Source organism: Peromyscus eremicus, chromosome 10 (assembly GCF_949786415.1).
Source record: "Peromyscus eremicus chromosome 10, PerEre_H2_v1, whole genome shotgun sequence".
NCBI lineage: Eukaryota > Metazoa > Chordata > Mammalia > Rodentia > Cricetidae > Peromyscus > Peromyscus eremicus.
Genome location: NC_081426.1, coordinates 60,195,276 through 60,215,461, shown reverse-complemented (window position 1 = coordinate 60,215,461; position 20,186 = coordinate 60,195,276). Strand labels below are relative to the sequence as shown.

Sequence of the window (20,186 nt, the reverse complement as noted above, 5' to 3'; positions counted from 1 at the left end):
ACACGTGCGTGTACCTACACACACATGCATGTACCTACACACACATGTATGTGCCTACACACACATGCATGTACCTACACACACATGCATGTACCTACACACACATGCATATGCCTGCACACACGTACATGTGCCTATACACACACACACATGCCTACACACACATGCATGTACCTACATACATGTGCATACCAGCACATGCACATGGACAAAAATCTGTTTTTAAATACAGAGCTGAATTCGAACTTCAGTCTAAAACACAGTGGGAGCCAGAGGTGGTGTCCCGTGCCTGTAATCCCAGGTGCTTAGGAGGCAGAAACGGGAAAATCAGAGTTCAAGGGTATCCTCAGCTGCACAATCAATTCCAAGCCTGTCTGAACTGCGTGAGACCCTGTCTCCAAAGAACAAAAAGATAAAAAGCAAGAGGAAAACAACTTTTTTGAGTGAATGGTCACCAAAAAGGAATGATTAACCATGGATTTAACTTTCCGAAAAGCCCTGGGCCCACCCACAGTGACAGTGATTTGGATGTGCCATGCCATCCCCAAGAATATCTGGTCACTGTGTTTTCCCTACTTTTCCTTACTGAGGGCCAGGATACAAGATAACCAAATCCCCTGGGGATCTTTCCATAAGTTGTAAGTCTGACCTGATGGCATATACCTCTTCTAGTGTCTGTGGAGGAATTTTTCTCACTCCTAAAAATGTGGCAGACTCTTGTTTTTTTAATCATCATAATAAATATCTTTGTGTCTGAGTCTAGATTTTTTCTTTTTTTTTTAATTAAGAAAAATTTATATGTGAGGGCTTTGTATCCCCAAAAGAATCTCTTAAGTATTTTGTTCTTCACAGGCAAGCATGGCCAACCACTGTGACTGTCATTTGAAAACCTGTATTTGCTACAGAAGGCCACGTTCCCTCCCTTGCTCTTCTCAATACCCCAAAGAATGTAGACAGTTCATTGATTCTTCTGGGCACCAGTGTGCTTAGATCTACTGCAGAGTTTAAGATCCCCCTTCTTTCACTCACCACTTCTGTTTCCCAAGTTTTGAAAAGATTTTCTTCCTCTGAAAATGGCCTCTGTTAACCTCGTGGAAATTTTCATGAACCGCCGTAAAAAAAAAAAAAAGAACTCCCAAGTAACTCTTTGCCCTCCCAGGAAGGAGCCACGATCACACACTGTCATTTCCCTCCCTGTTTCCCTTCCCATCCCACTACTGGAAAATGAGAAGAAATTCCTAACTGGGGCTTGGGCTCTTCCATCTGTTGTGAGGTCACTTGGTTGCGTTTCTCTCAAGGGCTCTAAATCATACTCCATTAATCAGCTTCCAGATCTCAACCCAAGACTAGAAACCCCACAGTGGGTACTACCACTGAGAGAGTAATTGCAGGTAGATGATTTATTTTTTCCTGGTCTAATAAAAAGTCACGAAGGCTGAAGACTGAAGTTCTTTAAGACGTTAAACCAAGGCCAGCGAATAGCTAAGGGAACAATAGGCAATTTATAAAGGAGAAAAGAGCAGAAAAGCAACTGGTGTGCAAAGCTAAAGCCAACGGGACTTTAAAATGGGCCGGAGGAGGGGTGAAGAGGATCAAAACACACTGTATGAAAATTTCAAAGAAATAATATCGGTTTTGATCCGGGAATTCTAGTTTACAAATGAAGTCGACCAAGTTTTAAAGCTAGACACAGTCAGAGACATCGTGTCCCCACCGGACATCTCGGGACATTTGGCAGTCCAGTGCTGCCTCGCGTGTGCCTCTGTGAGCACAGACCCATAAAGGTGCTCTTGTCCCTGGAAGGTTCTACGGGTGGATGAGTTTTATGTCCACACTGTAGCCGCCGAGGCTCCAGCTCACGGGAGAACTGCACAGGACAGACTCTGTCCGGCCAGCACTTCCCAATATTCCCTGAGTTCTAGAGCGTTCTCCGCTAAATACAATGCACAAAATTCTGCCAAACCTTCAGGGATAGTGCTCTCTCAGTATGTTGCACAGTCGTCCAATGCCTCCACTTCCCAGACTCTAAGACTACACCAGGTCCTTTCTCTGTGTTTCCAGCCAATTCTGGATGAGTTGCAATTCTTACCGCGTCGCAAACATTATGTGGAAAATACTATGGTCCTGTTTGTGGAATTATCCCAAGAAAAAGCACGTGCACGTTCTCTACAGGCCCAACCTTACAGGCCAGATTACAATTTCTGCCTGTGATTGATTGAATCCATGATGCAAACCCAAACCCACAGATCCAGCTGTATTCCTTCCGGTCTTTGGGGAATCATTGTTACTCATAGACAAAAAAAATATTCTGTGCTTAAAAAAAAAAAAAAAAAACACTGGGAGTTTTTGTACGGATTGGAGACAAATAATGTTGCAGACTTCAGTCTTATTAAATCCAGGATGCTTAATGAATCCACTGTGCCTTCTGCTTATTTTCCAGGACACAGTAATTTATGAAAGACTTGCAGAGACTTCCAAGTACAAAGAAATCACCCTAAAACACTTAGAACAGTTTGCTACGGAAGGTGAGCATTATATAGAAATAGAACATGAATGAAACACAAAGAAATCATAGACTTTTGGTATCTTACATGGTCCTTGACTGTTTTACTTCCAGATTTCTTAGGTGAAGCTTAGTTATTGATGATAGCTTAGATATTCCTATTTACTATTCCATGTGATATTTCCTTAAGGAAAAAAAAAACCTGTTAAAATACTGAGAGACTTTGGCCTCCATTTGAAGTAATAAGGCCTTTAAATCTGTGTTACTTTTTAGAATGGATACCATTTAAATACTTTACCTTGTATCTGTTGGAATTACTTAAGAAAAATAAAATAACTGAGCTTCTGTAATCTGAATAATAAAAAACCTATATTATTATGGAAAAAGTTATTATACTATTATAATTTGACTTTTTTTTATTGAGCCCCACCACATGCCAGTGTCTGTGTGAGGCCTAGGAGTCTGTGGTAAATAAAATCAGCCCATAACTGTTCTCCTGAAATACATGATGATGTCTGAGGCGAGCGATACAGGGTCTAAAGAAATGTTCTGGATTAGCTGAGTGGAAGTGAGGGTCGTTACATTGGAGAACGTGTAGAAACTTACCGCTGATTGCACGTTCACCCAGTATCTAAATCACCCATCTCCATCTTCGCTCCTGTTTCAGCTAGCCTGACCCCTGCTCAAGTCCTTGTTTCTTCATAATCAGGTCTTTGAAAGGAATGTTTTCTAAAAACATTAGACCAAAATCAATAATAAGCTTCAGAATAGCAGGACATAATGTTCTCCAAGTTCCCAAGAATGCAAGAGCTCAGAAACCTGCACAGCACAGCTGTGAGCCAGGTTTGAGCACATCCTCTGGCTGGTTGTGCTGGGTTTGAGCTGCCCAACTTGCAGGTTTTACAGGTTTGGGTTCGAGGTCTGGAGGTCTGGAGGTCTGGAGGTCTGGAGGTCTGGACATCTCCACTTTGGTAACAGTATTACACAGGCTCTCGTCCCCCTGTTTGAATTGGCTTGGCCCCCACCACCACCCCATTTCTTCCTGCCCTTGGGCCGAAGGATACTTCTATCCCCGCACTGCCCCCAAGTAAATTTCCAGCCCCATTCCCAAAAGAAGAAAAAGAAAACTGCTCTAATCCAGCCCTAAGATTCGAGTGAACCAGTGGTCAGTAACTCCGCTCCTCTCTCAGGAGGTAGAGCTGTCTTGCAGACAGTGAAGGGGTGTTGGGGAAAGAGAGGTAAAATGGATACCCTGGGCAGTGACCCCATACGTCACAGGAGGTGAATGGCCACAGGAAGTGAATGGTGAGGAGTGTGAGGAGACCGTTGAAGCGTGTGAGCCACACTCCAGGTTTGGGACTTCATCCTGCGGAACAGCTAGGGGGTTTCAAACAAGAACAACTTGCTAAGATGAGGCTTCTAGAAAAGTCACCCTAGATGTGGAGGAAGGGATAAAAGGGCTTGAAATTGTAAGCAAGGTACAAAATTTCAAAGCTGGAAGAGCATTCTAGACGTTTAATACTGAGGTTTTGTCATAGTTAAACTGATGCCGCATCAACAAATTGTTTGAATTCAGTGAGACTACTCAAAATTGGATTTTGTTAAATAATGGAACCATCAGACTTGTGACTAAATCTTTGATGGTGTGCTGGGGCATGCTGCCTTTTGCAGGGCTGAGGACTTTGTGTTTTGCTGTGGCTGAGATCTCCGAGAGTGACTTCGAGGAGTGGCGGGCTGTCTACCAACGAGCATCCACGTCGGTGCAGAACAGGCTGCTGAAGCTGGAGGAGAGCTACGAGCTGATTGAAAAGGTGCGTGGATCGTTGCCACCTACGGAAACCCCATTTCCACAGGTGTCTAGTCTTTGAACGGGGACCAGGAGAATCAGAAGCAGGATATGGAGTAGGTTACCGGTGGTTGTTGAGGGGGTTGCTGAGTTCATTTCCTGGCATGGACCAGGAAGACAGAAGGCTAACAGAGAAAGGTAAAGAAGCACTTTATCCCTTCAGGATGGGAAGGGCCTACGGCTGAAGTTCTCTAATGGATGCTGACATGGGTATGCTGTAGGGCTCCTGCGTCCTTTCTTTCTCCTTATTGGTCCTCGGTGACTTCAAGTTCTCCTCACAATGCCTTCTGGGAATGAGAAGCCACAATCCCACGGAACCTGCTTTCGCTTTTCTTGTCTACCTGTGTCTCTCTAACTCCCATTCAGCTATTATTTCACAGGACTTACTATTGATTCTCAAGATCAACAAATTAGTAAATCTTACTATGGTCTAAAATCTTGCTGAATGGGCCGAAGGACTAGGTATTGCTGTATATAGGTCTTCACTCTTTCCAGTTTTGTGTCATGATTAGCTACTCTAACAATCTCCCTGCCAGTGCATCCCATTGCTTTTGTATCACCGCATGGGACATACGCACACACAGACACACATACAGGAACACACACACACACACACACACACACACACACACACATACACATGGGAATATATGCATGCACAGGCACACACACATGCACTTGGACATACACACTCAGAGAGAGACATACATATACAAGCACAGACATAATTCATATGTTTATAACTAATATGTTAATGTAATATGAAACAATGCAGCTTTGTGGACTTGTAATGAACAGTGAGTAATACAACAGCGAATGACCTGGCGCTGTCTCCTGCACTCACGGGGCCGCGGCCACTTCCTGTGTACCCTCACCATTTTGTCAAATGCCTTCATTTTACACTTAAAGAAGTCAAGTCTGTTTGGGCTGACGGTGGTAGATACTCTGTGGTCGCTGCTGTATCAGTAGCAAGAACGCCTGTGTCCTTAGTTAACGATGGTAAGCATTTTGTGTTGTCCTTCCTGTGTGCCTAGTGGTATAGTAGCACTTCCATCTTTTAACGTGTTTAATCCTTTTGAGGAACGAATTGTCCCTGCTTACAGATGAAGAAATCCAGGTGACAGAAAGGCTAAGACACTGGACGAAGGTCACAGAGTCCGGGAGAGGATTAGCCAGAGCCCCGTGCTCTGATGTATTGGGGGGGGGGGGTACAGATGAAGAAATCCAGGTGACAGAAAGGCTAAGACACTGGACGAAGGTCACAGAGTCCGGGAGAAGATTAGCCAGAGCCCCGTGCTCTGATGTATTGGGGGGGGGGGGGCGCCTCACTCTAGCTTGAACTTGCCACTCAGTCACTGCCCAGTTACCCGATTCCCTCGGTGTCTTCCCCAGAGTGCACCAAGGGATCATGGGACCCTCTGAGGTGCAGTACATCTGGTCTTGCCTGCAGGTGGGTGAGGCTGGCATTTTATTCCTCTCTGTTACGAAACTAGGTACTTCCTGTGTCAGAAGGCATCCAGCACCAAGACCTCCCAGGACTAGTTCCCCTTCACCCACACACCCCCACACACACCCTTCCCTTCATGTCACACCAGGGAGCATCTTGTTCTAGCCGAGGTGTTTTTCTCTGATACGTGTAGATGCCACATAAAACTCAAGGTAGTCTCCTGTCTCCGTAAGATGCTGCAATCACTTTAGAGATGGTGGCTTGTTTCTTACATAACTTAATGAATTTTATACTTATATATTACTTAAGGGAAAGATACCTAGATGATACACATCTGTGATTAAAAACTTCCACCTTTTAACTGGGATACACATTCAATCTTTGTCCAGCAGATGGCAATCGTGAGTTATATTAAAATTTAAGTTTCCTGGCGACTTGCTTTTTTTTTTTTTTCTTTTCCTTAAATAGTATACAAATACAGAAACCGCAAATAGATTGCCTCTTAAAAGAATGGGGCGGGTATAAGCCCCATGTTGAGAAATCTAAGACATACAAGTGTGGGGAGACAGGGTCCCACCTTCAGCCAGCCTATTATAAGAACAGAGTTTTGCATGCTTTCCTATTTCTAACATAGGGTCCTCCTTCAGGCATGCATTTAATTAACATTCATTGAATGATGGAGGTGTCCTGGGCCACGGGGTGGCTAAGTAAATGAGGACAACTCCCTGAGGCCTCTACACACCACTGTGGTCTGCACAGAATCCCTGGGTGAGGAACTTCGAGGAAGAACCCACTCTCTTGGTCTGAAGGAAGCTTTTGAAATGGCTCTCCAAAGATTGTTTTGCCAGTTCGAGGAGAACAGTAGTCATTGGGGGACTAGGCAGAGTTGGGCAAAAACAACACAGGGGACCAGGTGCCTGAGTTACTTTTTCTGGACAGTGTCTCTGCCAGCCCCGTTCCTTTGAGGACTGTGGGGTTTTAATGTGTGTGAGCCTGAGCAGGATGGCCCTGCCTTCTGTCTGAGTTTCCCCTCTGTGTTGAAATGAGCTGGATCGCCACTCAGAAGCTATGGTGACTGCCCTCCTTGCAGATAGCCTAGTGAGACACTTGAACAAGGGAGACCACCAGTTCCATAGGTGTCTCATCTGGCTTAAAGTGTAACTGTCACAGCCTCAGAGTTCATCTGCCTTGGCTGAGACACAGGTTGAGACACAGGACGATTGTGCAGTCTACTCTTTATGTGTTTGGAATCCATTAGCATGTAGTCCATAGTATGGGACTGAACGTGGAAGACAGTTAATTTTTAAACTGTGAGAGAGGTTTTTGCTTTTCTTTTTCTTTGTAGAGCCGAGTCTATTGTCCAGAAAAAGACATTGGCTAGATCCTAAGGTATACAATTGATGATAGCCAAGCTGCTCCAGTTAGCATGAAGGGTAGAAAGCAACCCCTCCGGCTCCCCCTGTCTCCACCTTGCCTCATGGTGGTCCAGGAGAGGCTTCACAGCACTCTGGGCTCCACTGAGTGCAGTATGTAAACCGTATCATGTTACATCTGTGTGTGGATGTCTTACAAATGTGCTTTGTAAAAGATCAGAGCATCATCGTCATGCAAGATGCTTCTGAGCATATTCGAATTAGTGATACAAGATGCCACAGACACAGGAATCATGTTACACCGAAAACATTCTACGTTGGAAAGATTTGTAGAGCTTCTCCTAAAAAACAATATTTTTAATATATGACCGAGTAAGTGAAATTTTTACGGCATAATTAAAGTTGCGGTTATAAAGTCTGTAAAGTCACATGTCCTGCCAGTGGTTTATCCAAACCAGTAACTCGGTTTTTAAAACTGAATTAAAGCCTTCTTCCTTTGGGAGTTATAACTCCTGCATAAGCTTGAGAATATGTGACTAGGTGTGGTGGCACATGCCTTTAATCCCAGCACTCAGGAGGCAGAGGCAGGGGGATCCCTTTGTGTTTGAGGCCAGCCTAATCTACATAGATAGTTCCAGACCAGCTAGGACCACATCCAAGAGAATACTGACAGTCATCCTTTCTGTGACCCTGCTACTTTTCTTCCAGGACATCTGTGTCTTAGCACTCACCGTTTTACCCTCAAGGGGTGTACTACATGGAACAGAACATAGGAGACTTAAAAATGTCCCAGACCCTGCCCTCTTTGCTCTCTCTGTTGACAGTTGTTCTTAGAGAAGATCTGGGATTTTAGCATCTATCAGTAAAATATACTCATGATTGTTCGAAGACAGTGCGCTTTGGGTCCCAGCGTTCACATCCTCTTCAGAATAATAATCCTAATCCCATGAGTTGTTTCACGAATCGGTTACCAGTACTTTGTCACCAAATAAAAGGCAAAAGGTGGCACATCCCTAGGAAAGGCCGACGTCCTCAACAGTTAGGAAGTTGTGAGGATGACGATGTGGGGGGCTGGAGTCCTGGCCAGTCCTCCCGCTCTTGCCCCACTTTGTGGCCCTCAGCACCTCCTCCTCTCTCTTCCTCAGCGCCTGAGAGAGTTTACAGTTGTCTCATTTTGCAGACCTGTTTTGTTTTCCTTCACCTCGTTCTTCGGGAGGACAGGCTCTATATTCAGACTCAACGTCTCACCTTGTGAAACCACTTCAGGTGTGCTCTCCGTTTTGAAACATCAGATTATTTTTAAAACAAACCTAAGTTTTTCAATCCATTTACTTACATGTGCTCAGAAAGAATTAAAAGTAACAATAATTAGGGGGTCTTGAAGTCCCGTTGGTGATTACCTCTATGAAGTTTCTCACCTTCTTACTGTAACCTGTCTCTTCAATTTTAATCTAACAGTTCTCAGACACATCAATGACTTTTGCCTTATCCTCATATGATGCCGCTATTACATTCTTTGAAATGAGCAGAACACAAGGCTCTGGTTTTACCTTCACATAATTAAGCCATCAGTTGAAATATGATTGTGTGTTTGTAGAGTAGGAATGGGGTTGATTTTTTTTTAATATTTCTATTAGTTTGTTTCAATAGGAAAAAATGACATCGTTAGCACTGCACAGGTGACCTGTTCATGATGTCTGTGTTTGCAAATGCAGGTCATGTACCTTAAGAGTTAGAGAAACCAGTGTGAGATGCAGTACATATGCATCAGTGGAGACACAGTACTTCCCGGATGATACAAGTTTTATCTTTTATTTCAAGTTGTGGGTTGGGATCTAAGTTTTTCAAAGTGAACATTGGAGCCAGAGGATCCTTTAGGAGCTGGGGAGGGAAATCAGAACGCTGGAGTTTGGGTATCCTCTTGCCCTGCTTTGCGTTTTGTGATGAATGGAAATCATCCCCTAGACTGAGGCTTCATGCTGGCGGTGACCATAATTACCATATTCATCACCCTGTCCCCAGTGTTTGACTGTCTGGCCTGTGTTAATCACTCAGTAAATATTTGATGAATAAATGAATTATTCAATTAGGTAAATTATTCAGAAACGAGAGCCTAATAAGTGCTCTCCTAGTGAGAAGCCGCCCCCTCGTTCTAATTCTGTGTGCGAGGAGGACCTGGGCAGCAAAGGTGACGCCATTAAGGATCAATTGAATGTGTTAGGAAGGGAGCGGGTAACTTTTATGTCATTCATCCTGTAGAAATATAGGCCCATTCACTTGTTAAATGTTCTTCCGTGGTCCTTATATATAAATATAAGGAGAAGATGGTTGAAAAACTCAACAACAAGTCCTTGATCTGTGATATGTGGTAGGCTCTGAAGCCTAGTAATGGGAGTGGATTAAAACCCTCTCTGCTTTCCTCTTAGTGACTGGAGAGGAACAGCACACTGAGAGAGAGAGAAAAAATGTAATTCTAGACAGGATTTAGGGCCTGGGCACTGAGACAAGGTATTATGATAGGATGTTGAAGTCATGATGTTTTATTTATATTTTTCCCTATTTCCTTTCTCTTTTTTCCCCCAAAATGTAGTTGATATTTTGAGGATATTTATAGATTGCCTTAATGTGGTGTAGTGTAGACCAACCGTGACATCTGTGTGACCGAGTCCAACGGCCTTGTGCCCTTTGCTGCGTGTAGCAAGAAGTGACTTGGAGAATTCCTAGAGAAATACCCAACTTAATAGGAAACAGGACTTTTCTTGAATGCTGATGGCTGCCAGGTTCACAGAGACTTCTGAATTACCATGGAATGCCTTTTCAAATAAAGCTACCACATCTATTCTTAGTGGCTGCAAATGCCACTTTCGTTTGTCCTAAAAGCTAAATGAACGTTTGTATGATGTCCTAGTGACTGTGTGGTTTAGAATTCCAGTAGTTTCCTGTTCTACTATTTGCTTGAGCACATCTGCGGCTCGGCAGCACATCTGCATGTCAAACCTGCCCCTTTTGAGCAGTGAGTGACTAAGCTTCAAGTCTTCTACTGTTCGCCTGATCTTTTTTCCCCTCAGGGTCAGGGATCGAACTCGGGACTTTACATATGCCAGTCAGGCAACAGCACCATGGACCTCAACTCCCCGATACCCTGAGTATTTAGTTCAGGGCTATCTAAAGTGGATGTACAAGATGGTTATCCTTTAGGATGGTCAGGGAAATGTTGGAACTTCTGATTACATTCATCTCTTCTTTTTTGTACTTCACAATGCATATAATTTTTAATATTATGAACAAGTATGTTATTTGGAGATGTGTTATATAGGTTAAAAAATACTCAAGATTTTTTTTCCTAATATGCACAAAAAAGTTTGGGATGATCTATCTAATTTCATCCCCAGAAAAATCCTATTAAATCTGTAATTTTACTCTCTTCTTGCTGGTGTGAAAGCAGATTCCAGGGTAATTTAAGTTACTTGATACAGGACATATATCCATGTGAGTCGGCAGAACAAGAATTGAAAATAAAGTTCTGTCTTAATTCCAGTCTCATGTTAAGAGTCCATATGTTAGACTGCCAACTCAGTTTAGAAGAAAGCAAGAGTATGTAAAAATATCAGACTTGAAAAATCAAACATAATCAAACGTGCACTTGTATAATCATTAGCCCAGCATTTGGGGTAGGACTGGGTGTCAGCTCACATGGAACATTTCCACTTAGTGAGGCAGCCGCTACTCTCTGGGAGAGACAGAGACAGACAGAGACAGAGAGACAGAGAGAGGGGCAGAGACAGAGAGAGAGAGGGAGAGGGAGAGGGAGAGGGAGAGATGATTGTCATGAATTCCCTTCAACTTCTGATCTCGGAATACTCCTGAGTTCCTGCCATTTCTGATCGCATGCTCCCCTTTTCTGGTGTGATAGCTCCCTTCTTCCCAGCACTCCATGGTAGACTTTCCACACTGGGCATGGCTGTCTTCTGACTCAGATAAGATAGATGAGTTGTTTTTGAGAGCTACACCCAGTCGTTTCCCAAAGCCTGATTCTTTTCAGCTGGGTGTGTGAAGTTCTGGCCTTCTCTGCTAAGTCCTTAGCTTTACGAGTTCAAAAGTGATTTCTGTGGTTCAAAAAAAAACATCAAGTTAAAGCCCTTTTCTTGGCCTTGGAAGAATTAACCAGTTGCATGATGTCTCCAGAAGCAGCCAGCAAGCCATCCCAGTGAATTAATGTCCTTGGTTTTAATACTGTAGCCCAGCTTGAGCTAAAAAGGAAAGACGTGGGAGCTCCTTTGTAAATGAAACTGCAACATGGTGTGCTAAGGGATGCTGAGAAGAAAATTCCCAGAGGCCCCTGCTTCTGCATAGTGTAGAACACAGGAGAGCCTGGCTGGCTCTGAGAACCAGTTTGTACTATAGCTTGGAGAGTTCCAGGCACATCCAGATCCCAGGGTCACTACAGTTAAAATTGCAAAACAGTGGCCTCTTAACCGAGCTTCCCAATCCGTGCCAGGTTGGCCACTAGTGAGCTTTATAGAATGTGGATTTGACCCCATGTCTCCCTTAATGAAAACTCTTCCCCACGTATCCTTTGGCTTTGTAATCACCGTAATATGTGAGTTCTTCAACCTTTCTTCCCTGGGGCTTCTAGTCTCTTGTTCCTCCCCACCATGCTCCATTGTATTTCTTGTTCGTGTCCTGGGTAAATGGCGCCTTCTCAAACAGGACCGGCTTCCTCACGTTTCTGTTTTTGCATTTGCAGCCTGTCTGTAATGAGCACCCCTTATCTCTCTGCACCTCTCCTGGCTCTTTGCCTACATCTCAGCTCAGTGTTTGGGGTTAGAGTCGTTCTAGCTTCTGTCCTATAGCGTTTGTTTTATCATTTGGTTTTTGAGGTAGCCATGCTCAGCGGATACTTCTTTCTAGTGATTATCACTTACGATCATTTATAAGTACAAAGTGCTAAAAAAAAGTGTGTGTGTGTGTGTGTGTGTGTGTGTGTGTTCAAGGATGTGTGTATATGGAGGCCTTGGGTGTTTTTCCTCACATGGTCTCTCACTGGCATGGAACTTACTGACTGCCTAGACTGGCTGGCCAGCAAGCCCCAGGAACCCCCCTGCCTCTGCCTCCCCGAGCACTGGGATTAGAAACACACAAGTTCACCTGACCTCTTCTTTATTTTTAGTTTTTTATGTGGCTTCTGGGGATCCAGCTCAGGTCCCCCATGCTGGCTTAGCAAGCCCTTTATCAAGGACCCATCTCCTCAGCCCCCAAACGTAGCATTCTTGTAATGTGAAGCAATGTTTCTCTGATGGTAACTCTATATTGCAGTTAAGAAGTGTTCCTGGAGTTTAGGATTACAGGGAGGGGGAAAACGACCTGGGAATGGAAGTCCTGAAGCCAGGCCTAGGAGAAAGGCAGATGTTAAACAAGCAAATAGCCCGAGTATTCAGTCAAGAAGGCTCAGGTGCAGAGACGGGACAACTGCAGGCATTCTGTGTCCATAGGTCTGCCAATGCCAGGCCAATGGCCGCATCCACCCTCTGCCAGTTTTGCTGAGCACAGCTACCTCCATTTGTTTGCAGACTGTCTTTGGCTGTTTTGATGTCCTAATGATAGAATTAAGTTGCTGCGGAGAATTGTGACCCTCTAAACCCTGAGCTATTTATTATTGTTTAAAGAAAAGCAGCTTGGCAATCCGTCTCCAGACCAGCAATTCTTATAGTGAGGTCCTCAAAGCAGCAACCCTCCAAGGAGAACTGCACATTCCCAGGCCTCCCACCAGCCCTGACCAATGAGAAATTCTAGGCGCGGAGTCCCACGGTGTGTCGCTGAGGCCTGCTAAGGTGAGGAGCCCTGACTGAGGGCAAGGCAGGCAGAATTTAAGGGAAACAAGCGTTTCCAGTGATTTCTTTCTTCTTTTTCAGATGGGAGCTCCCTCTCAGACTCACTACATTAGCCCCACCTAGTCTCAGATTCACAGCAGTCCTCCTGCCTCAGTGTCCTAGGACTGAGACTACAGTCATAAGCCACCAAGCTGGCTTGCTTGATAAATTATAATTCTACAATGGAAGGAACTCACAATTGTATCCCCACTATCTTGCTCTGATCTCTTTGCTTGATACGAATGAATGAATGAATGAATGAATGAATGTATGAATGCAGGCATGAGTGTGCCAGTGTAAGGAGCTAATCCCTAAATGCAAAATTGGGATCTGCACATAAAAGAGGGAAATCAGGCAGCCCTACCAGGATGGCTCAGAACTGGGGCTGAAAAGCATTTTCAGGAGCAGAGTGCTACTAAAGGCAGAGTGTCAGTGACAGGTGATAAAGGACCTGGTGTTTGGATCGGATTCCCTCTGGCTCCTCTGGCCATGCTGCTTTGTTGTCTCCCTCCTACAGCCATGGTTCACCTGCTTCTCACTTCCACTCCGGACAGAGTATTTGACCCCCCCGAAACCGTAAACTCAGATCACAAATGTGAAACATTTCCCGGAGTCTGGACCCTTCCTTCTGCTTTGGAAATGCTGGGTGCTTCTCCATCCTCACCTCCCTAGCCACCCTCTTCCTTTACACTGACGCCGGCGTCCCTGCGTCTCGCTGGGTTATGTCTGTATTCACTGCAGGGGTAAAACTCCGCCTATCAGTATTGATTCTTTATCTTTAGAGAAACCGATGCCATGCAGACTGAGCTGCGTTCCAAAGTGTGAACTGGCATGAGTGAGATTATTGTATTGTTCTCATTTAAAAACATAACACAGATATGGTATCTAAACACTGATGACCTACTTGCTAATATGAAAATACAGGTCACTTTGAAGGCCTTTTACTTAGTAAAGCATATGTGCATTGATGGGGGGAGAAAAAACAAAGTTTCTATATCCATCTTAATATGTGTTACTGGACTATACTTGAAGTTTTTAAATATTCTGTATGTTTTTATCTTCACCGGGGTAGAAATTTTGCATTTATCTCCCCCCTTTAAAAAAAAAAAAAAAGAAAAGAAAAAAAAAAGGGCTGGAGAGATGGCTCGGAGGTTGAGAGCACTGACTGCCCTTCCAGAGGTCCTGAGTTCAATTCCCAGCAACCACATGGTGGCTCACAACCATCTGTAACAAGATCTGGTGCCCTCTTCTGGCCTGCAGTCATTCATGCTATATACATAATAAATAAATAAATCTTTAAAAAAAAAAAAAAAAAAAAAAAAAAAAAAAAAAAAAAAACTACATACTTTAGAAACATCTAAAGAAAAAATAAAATTTTTGAGGGCTTTTGTAGGTAATTACATATTATTTCACGATTGTTCTGTGATAACTAAATGCATATTATGTCAAAGAGTCATCAACCTGACCCTTTGTAACTTCTGGCATGGTGACATTTTGAAAGGAAAATTAGCGTTTAGGCTTTTTTTTTTTTTTTTTCATTCCATGAATACCATGGGAATTTCCTGGTGTTTCAACACATTCTGAATATGTAACTCCCACAGTGGCCATTAATGGCCATCTGTGTAAGGTAATACATATTTGGGATGAAATTGATTACCGCCCGAACACTTTGGTGCTGCGATCAGGAAAAGCACGGAAAGTTCACATCTTTTTTTTTTTTTTCTAATGACAGCTGTGTAGCTAAAGATATTAATTTCCCCAAAAGTAAAACAGCCTATCAGTCAAGATCCTAATCTCACAATAAATACTGAGAGGAAGGAAAGGCGTCTGCAAAGCCCTCCACTCACGGCGGTGACTGCTGTCCTCGGGACACTCAGCATCAGGGGACATGCAAGTCCTCTGGGGTGCAGTGTTTCTTTATTCAGTCCTGGGCTAGGACCACTGCCATTTTGCTGAGGGCGCAGAACTGTCCATGACACTTGTAGAAACTCCTGTACGAACAGCTGCTGACACACATCATGCTGGCCTGCTCCTCACCTTTCTCAGCATACCTGACTATCCCTACATTTTTTGTTGATTTCTATTATTTTTGCTTGGATTAAAATGTTTCCCTTTGCCTGTATGAAACCAGACTGTCTCCTTCTTTCAAATAGGATTTCTTCATGATCTCTCCAGTGAAGTCATTTTATTTTTATAGCTTTGTGTGTGGTAATGTGGACCTATGTATGTACTTTCTGAGCTCATTTTCCCCCCAAGAGTTTAGCTGGGAACTACACAAATATATGTGTTTATATAATTCTCATGACTTTGTTCATATCTTGACTCACACTAATTATCTAGTCACCCCAGTGTTTTGTGAAACACATTACAAAAGATAATCTTTTTCCAATTTAGAAACGTTCAAGGTTTTGTCTCTGAACAATCTCCATGAATGTTAAAAGGCCTTATCAAGCCACCATAGAAAATTTAAAATTTGAACCCAGCTCCATCTTTATCCTCGAGGGGATATGAGCCATAATGGCGTAACTGCAAATACCCTAACGTAGACGCAGGAACAGATAGAATCACTGTGTGCACGTTGGGATACAGCAGCGGTGATACTGCTTCACCGACGTTGAGCCACTCTGCCTCTTCTCCTTGACCTCAGTGATGATTATTCATCAGGGTATGATAGATTTCAAATCTGCTCCCTACTAGAGGTAATAAAATAATACTGTCTTCCTTTAAAAAAAAAAAAAAAAGCTGTACCTTCTCATTTTCTGTGTCATATACTAGGTGTCACACATCAGTTGTGTCCGATAGCTATTCAGGGGACTTGGAACATACTGAAAAGAAAGTGGTCTCCATGGTAGCAGTATTTTGGAACATTTGGGTTTAAATTTTGTCTTGTTTGTCGATTCGTGAACATGCCCAGTGCTCACTTTCGATGCCATTGGCATGCAAAGATAAATAACGTGATCCTACATTTCAGCAAGCCTACCAGAGTCCCACAAACACCAGATTTAAACACAGGTTGAGTGTCCCTTGTGTGACATGCTCGGGACCAAAAGTGTTTCCGAGTTGTTGGACTTTTGTTGTTGTTGTTTTTGTTTGGTTTGGTTTAGGTTGGGTTGGGTTGGGTTGGGTTTTTTCCCCCAGATTTGGGACTTTGTCTACATAATGAGATTCTTTGGGAATGGGACCCAAATCTAAACATGGAATTCATTTTTCTCATATACCCCTCACTCACATGTCTGAAGGTGATTTTATGTTGTGATTGTCCACATCTTGTTGTGCTTACATTTTGACTGCCACCTGTTACCTGAGGTCATGCATAGAATTTCCCACTTGTGGCATCTTGTTGGTACTCAAACACATACAGATTTTGTGCCATTTCAGATTTCAGATTTTTCCATTATAAGTATTCAATCTGTATGGTAAGTGAAAACATGTAAAAGTTAGCTGAATTCTGAGCAGAAAGCTCAAAGAAGCAGTAACTTTGAATTTGGCTTCATTGTGTAAGTCAGGTGTCACTAGAGAAGGGACTGAGGGAGGAGGTGGGGCTATATGTATAAACATACTATGCAAACACCTTTCATATACTTGGCCCCCTGTGTGTCTCTTGTGGAAGAGGCTATTGGCAGGCTAATGAAACACTGGTTCCCACCCATCCTTCTGTCTTGACAGATCCACTCTGGAGGCTAAGAAAACTAAATACATAATTAGTGACAGCCCTATAACATAGCCCGGCCAACTAGCCTTGTTTGGAAATGTGTTGAAATATGTAGAAACAGTTCTGTTTTCCAAATGAGAAACAGATATACTTGCTGTTGACTCCTTGTTCCTGCCCTCAGAATAGCCATTTTAGTTGTGCCCAGGACAACCACTCTGAGATATTAGGAGAATTGAATGTGGAGTTGAATGTGAAGATATGGCTGAGTTCCCAGACGCTACCTACCGCCAGCCTACTTATGTAAGGGAAACCAAACTGTCTCCTAAGTCATTGCTAGAGTTTTCTATTGCAGCAAGAGGCACCCCTAGCTGATGCAGGCATAAACTACATACACATGTAGCATGTGCTCACTTCATGTCTTACTGTTGAGTCTTGGTAATTCTTGAGATGTTTGCCTTTATTGTTGTATAATAATCAGACCTGTCTTGATTATTGCATTTGTTACGATAATCTGTGTTCAGTAAACTTTGCTATTATACTTGTTTTGAAACACCATAAGCTGAATAAACGTGTGTGTTCTCATGGCTCCATCAGCCAGCCATTCCTCCATCTCCCTCCCTCTCCATGGGACTTGTTCTCTGAGCTTCAATATTTAAAGTAGATTCACTCTACTGTCACTTCAAAGTATTTAAGCAAAAGGAAGGGTTGAGTGTCTCTCATTTGAAATCAAAAGCTGGAGACTATTAAACTAAGCAAGGAAAGTCTACCTAAAGCCAAGAAAGGCTAAAGGTTTGTCTTTTTTCACCAACTAGCCAAGCTGTGACTATCATTCTTAAAGGGTGTTAAAGTCTAGTTCCAATGAACACAAGAATGATACAAAAGTAAAACAATATCCTGATGCTGATGTGGAGAACGTCTTTGTGGTTTGTTAGGAGATCAAACCAGCTAAAACATTCCTATGAGCCAAAGCCTAATTCAGAGCAAGCTCTTGGCACGGGTGGTTCAGTGATGGATTTCTCACACTTCAAAGCAAGCTCTTGGCACCGGTAGTTCAGTGATGGATTTCTCACACTCCAAAGGAAGCTCTTGACCTCTTCAGTTCTGTGAAAGCAAATAGAGATGAGGATGCTGCAGAGCAGGGTTCAAAGGCAACAGGTTGGCTCACTACTTTAAATGAGGAATCCATCTCCATACATGGAAGTTCAAGGTCAACCAGTCAGTGCTGATGCACAAGCTGCAACAGGATATCCAGAAGGTCTAGCTCAAATAGTTGATGAGGACGTCTATATTAGCAAACGGACTTTCAGTGAAGATCAAACAGGCTTCTAATTAGAAAAAGACGGCACCCAAAACATTCATAGCTAGAGAGGAGAAATTTCCTGTCTTCTAAGGGACAAATTGGGACAATTACAATGGGTGACTAAGGTAAACCGGTGCTCATTTGCCATTCTGAAAGTCTTTGGGCCTTGAAGGGTTATACTGCAGTGAATCTACTCTGTCTGTGTTCTGTATATGGAACAACAAAGCCTGGGTGACGTATCTGTTTATAACATGATGTGCTGAACATTTGATACCCATTACTGAGACAAGCAGCTTGGGGAAAAAAATAATTTAAAATATTATTACTCATTGACAATGCACCTGGTCAGCCAATGATTTTAACAGACTTATAAACATAGGAAGATTAATGTTTTCATGCCTGCCAGCACGACACTCACTGTGCAGCCCACAAATCAAGGAGCAAGCTCAACCTTTAAGGCTTAATACTTAAATACTTTCTGTAACGGATATAGGTAAAATAGTGATTCTCTGATAGATCTGGGTAAATTGAAAGCCTTTTGGAAACAAGTCACCATCCGAGACACCACTGTGATTCATTGGATGAAGTGAAAATAATAACACATTAAAGGATCATGGAAAAGGGTGACTCCAGCCCTCAGAGGTTACTCTGAGGGATTCAAGACTTCCGGGAAGGGAGTAACGGCATATGGCAGGCATAGCAAAAGAGCTAGAGACTGCAAATGAATTTCTATAGTCATATGATAAAACTTTAATGGACAAGTAAAAAAACAAAACAAAAAAGGGGGGGCTTTCTTGCAGTGGAATCTATTGCCGAGGAGGATGCTATAAAAATTGTTGAAGTGACAACAAAAGAGTTGGAATGTTCCAGAAACTTGGTTGGGAAGGCAGTGGCAAGTTTTGAGATGTTCCAACTTTGAAAAAGTTCTGCTGTGGATAAAAGACTGTCAAACAGCATTGCATGCTGCAGAGAAAACAGTTCATGGAATGAATAGACCATGTGGGAGATTCCCTTGTCTTATTTTAATTGGCAAGCCTCCTCAGCTGACATGTCAGGAGCTATCAACATCAAGGCAAGATGCTTCACTGGCAAAAACAATCTGACTCCCGAAGGCTCAGGTGACCATTAACATTTTTTAGCAATAATAAAGTATTTTGAATTAAAATACTTGCATTGTTTTTTCATACATGATGGTATTACACACGAAAGGGGCTATAGTGTAGTATGAGCATAAGGTATTCTTACTGAAAAAACAAAAAGTTCATGTGACTTGCTTCATTAGGCTTCTTGCTGTGTTGTTATCTCAGTTAGGCTTTCTGATGCTATGAAGAGACACCATAGCCACAGCAACTCTTATAAAGGAAGAACATTTCATTGAGGTGGCTTACATTTTCAAAGGTGTCGTCCATGATCATCATGGTGCAACATGGTGGTGTGCAGGCTGGCATGAGGAGTAGCCGAGTGTCCTACATCTTGACTTGCAGACAACAGGAAGTGAATGGACTCACTGAGCCTTGTTTGAGCATATATGAGACCTCAAAGCCCGCCTTCACAGTGACACACTTCCTCCAACAAGACCACGCCTCCTAACAGTGCCACTCCCTTTGGGGGCCATTTACTTTCATACCACCACAATTGTGGGGTTCCAGAACCAAACTCAAAGCATGAGGTATGCCTCTATTGATTATATTCGGTCTTAGGTGAAAGATAGTGCCCTATACACTAGTGCCCTGTGATGATCTCATCTTCCAGCATGCAAGTCTAAACTGTTTGCTTAGAGTCTCATGCTGTCGCTCAGTTTGTTGTTCCCACCTCATTGTGTTTAGTTTTGTTATGTGTGCATTTCCTGACACTGCATCAAAATGAAATGTAATCTCTTTTTAAACAGGTCAAGGTGGTTTCTCCCTGATTTGTTTTCAGTAACCACCTACTCGTTTTCAGCTTACTTTTTAATGCCCCTTGATTATAGGGTAGGGGAGAGATTTGAGGTTTGTTTTTATTTTATGAATCAGAACCTTACTTTAGAAAGAGTTCAGGTAAATCAGCTTCAGGAAGTCTCATTCTCAGCCAAAATAATTGGATTAAAGTCAAGGATCCTTAAGAAAGAAAACAGCAGGATGGTTAGGATTTATGTCCAAGTCCATGAGTTACCTTTGTCTCTGATTTTAACATTTTTCAGCTTTTGTCCTTACCCA

General features: G+C 42.9%; 1 protein-coding gene across 1 annotated transcript in view; it reads left to right on the top strand.

The window, feature by feature from the left end:
* Positions 1-20,186, top strand: part of Atp8a1 (ATPase phospholipid transporting 8A1) — a 196,666-nt gene that overhangs the window by 83,842 nt on the left and 92,638 nt on the right. The window contains exons 20-21 of the mRNA XM_059274745.1: positions 2,441-2,525; positions 4,175-4,314. Of these exons, the coding sequence (XP_059130728.1) occupies positions 2,441-2,525; positions 4,175-4,314 (225 nt within the window). The remainder of the gene's footprint in view (positions 1-2,440; positions 2,526-4,174; positions 4,315-20,186) is intronic.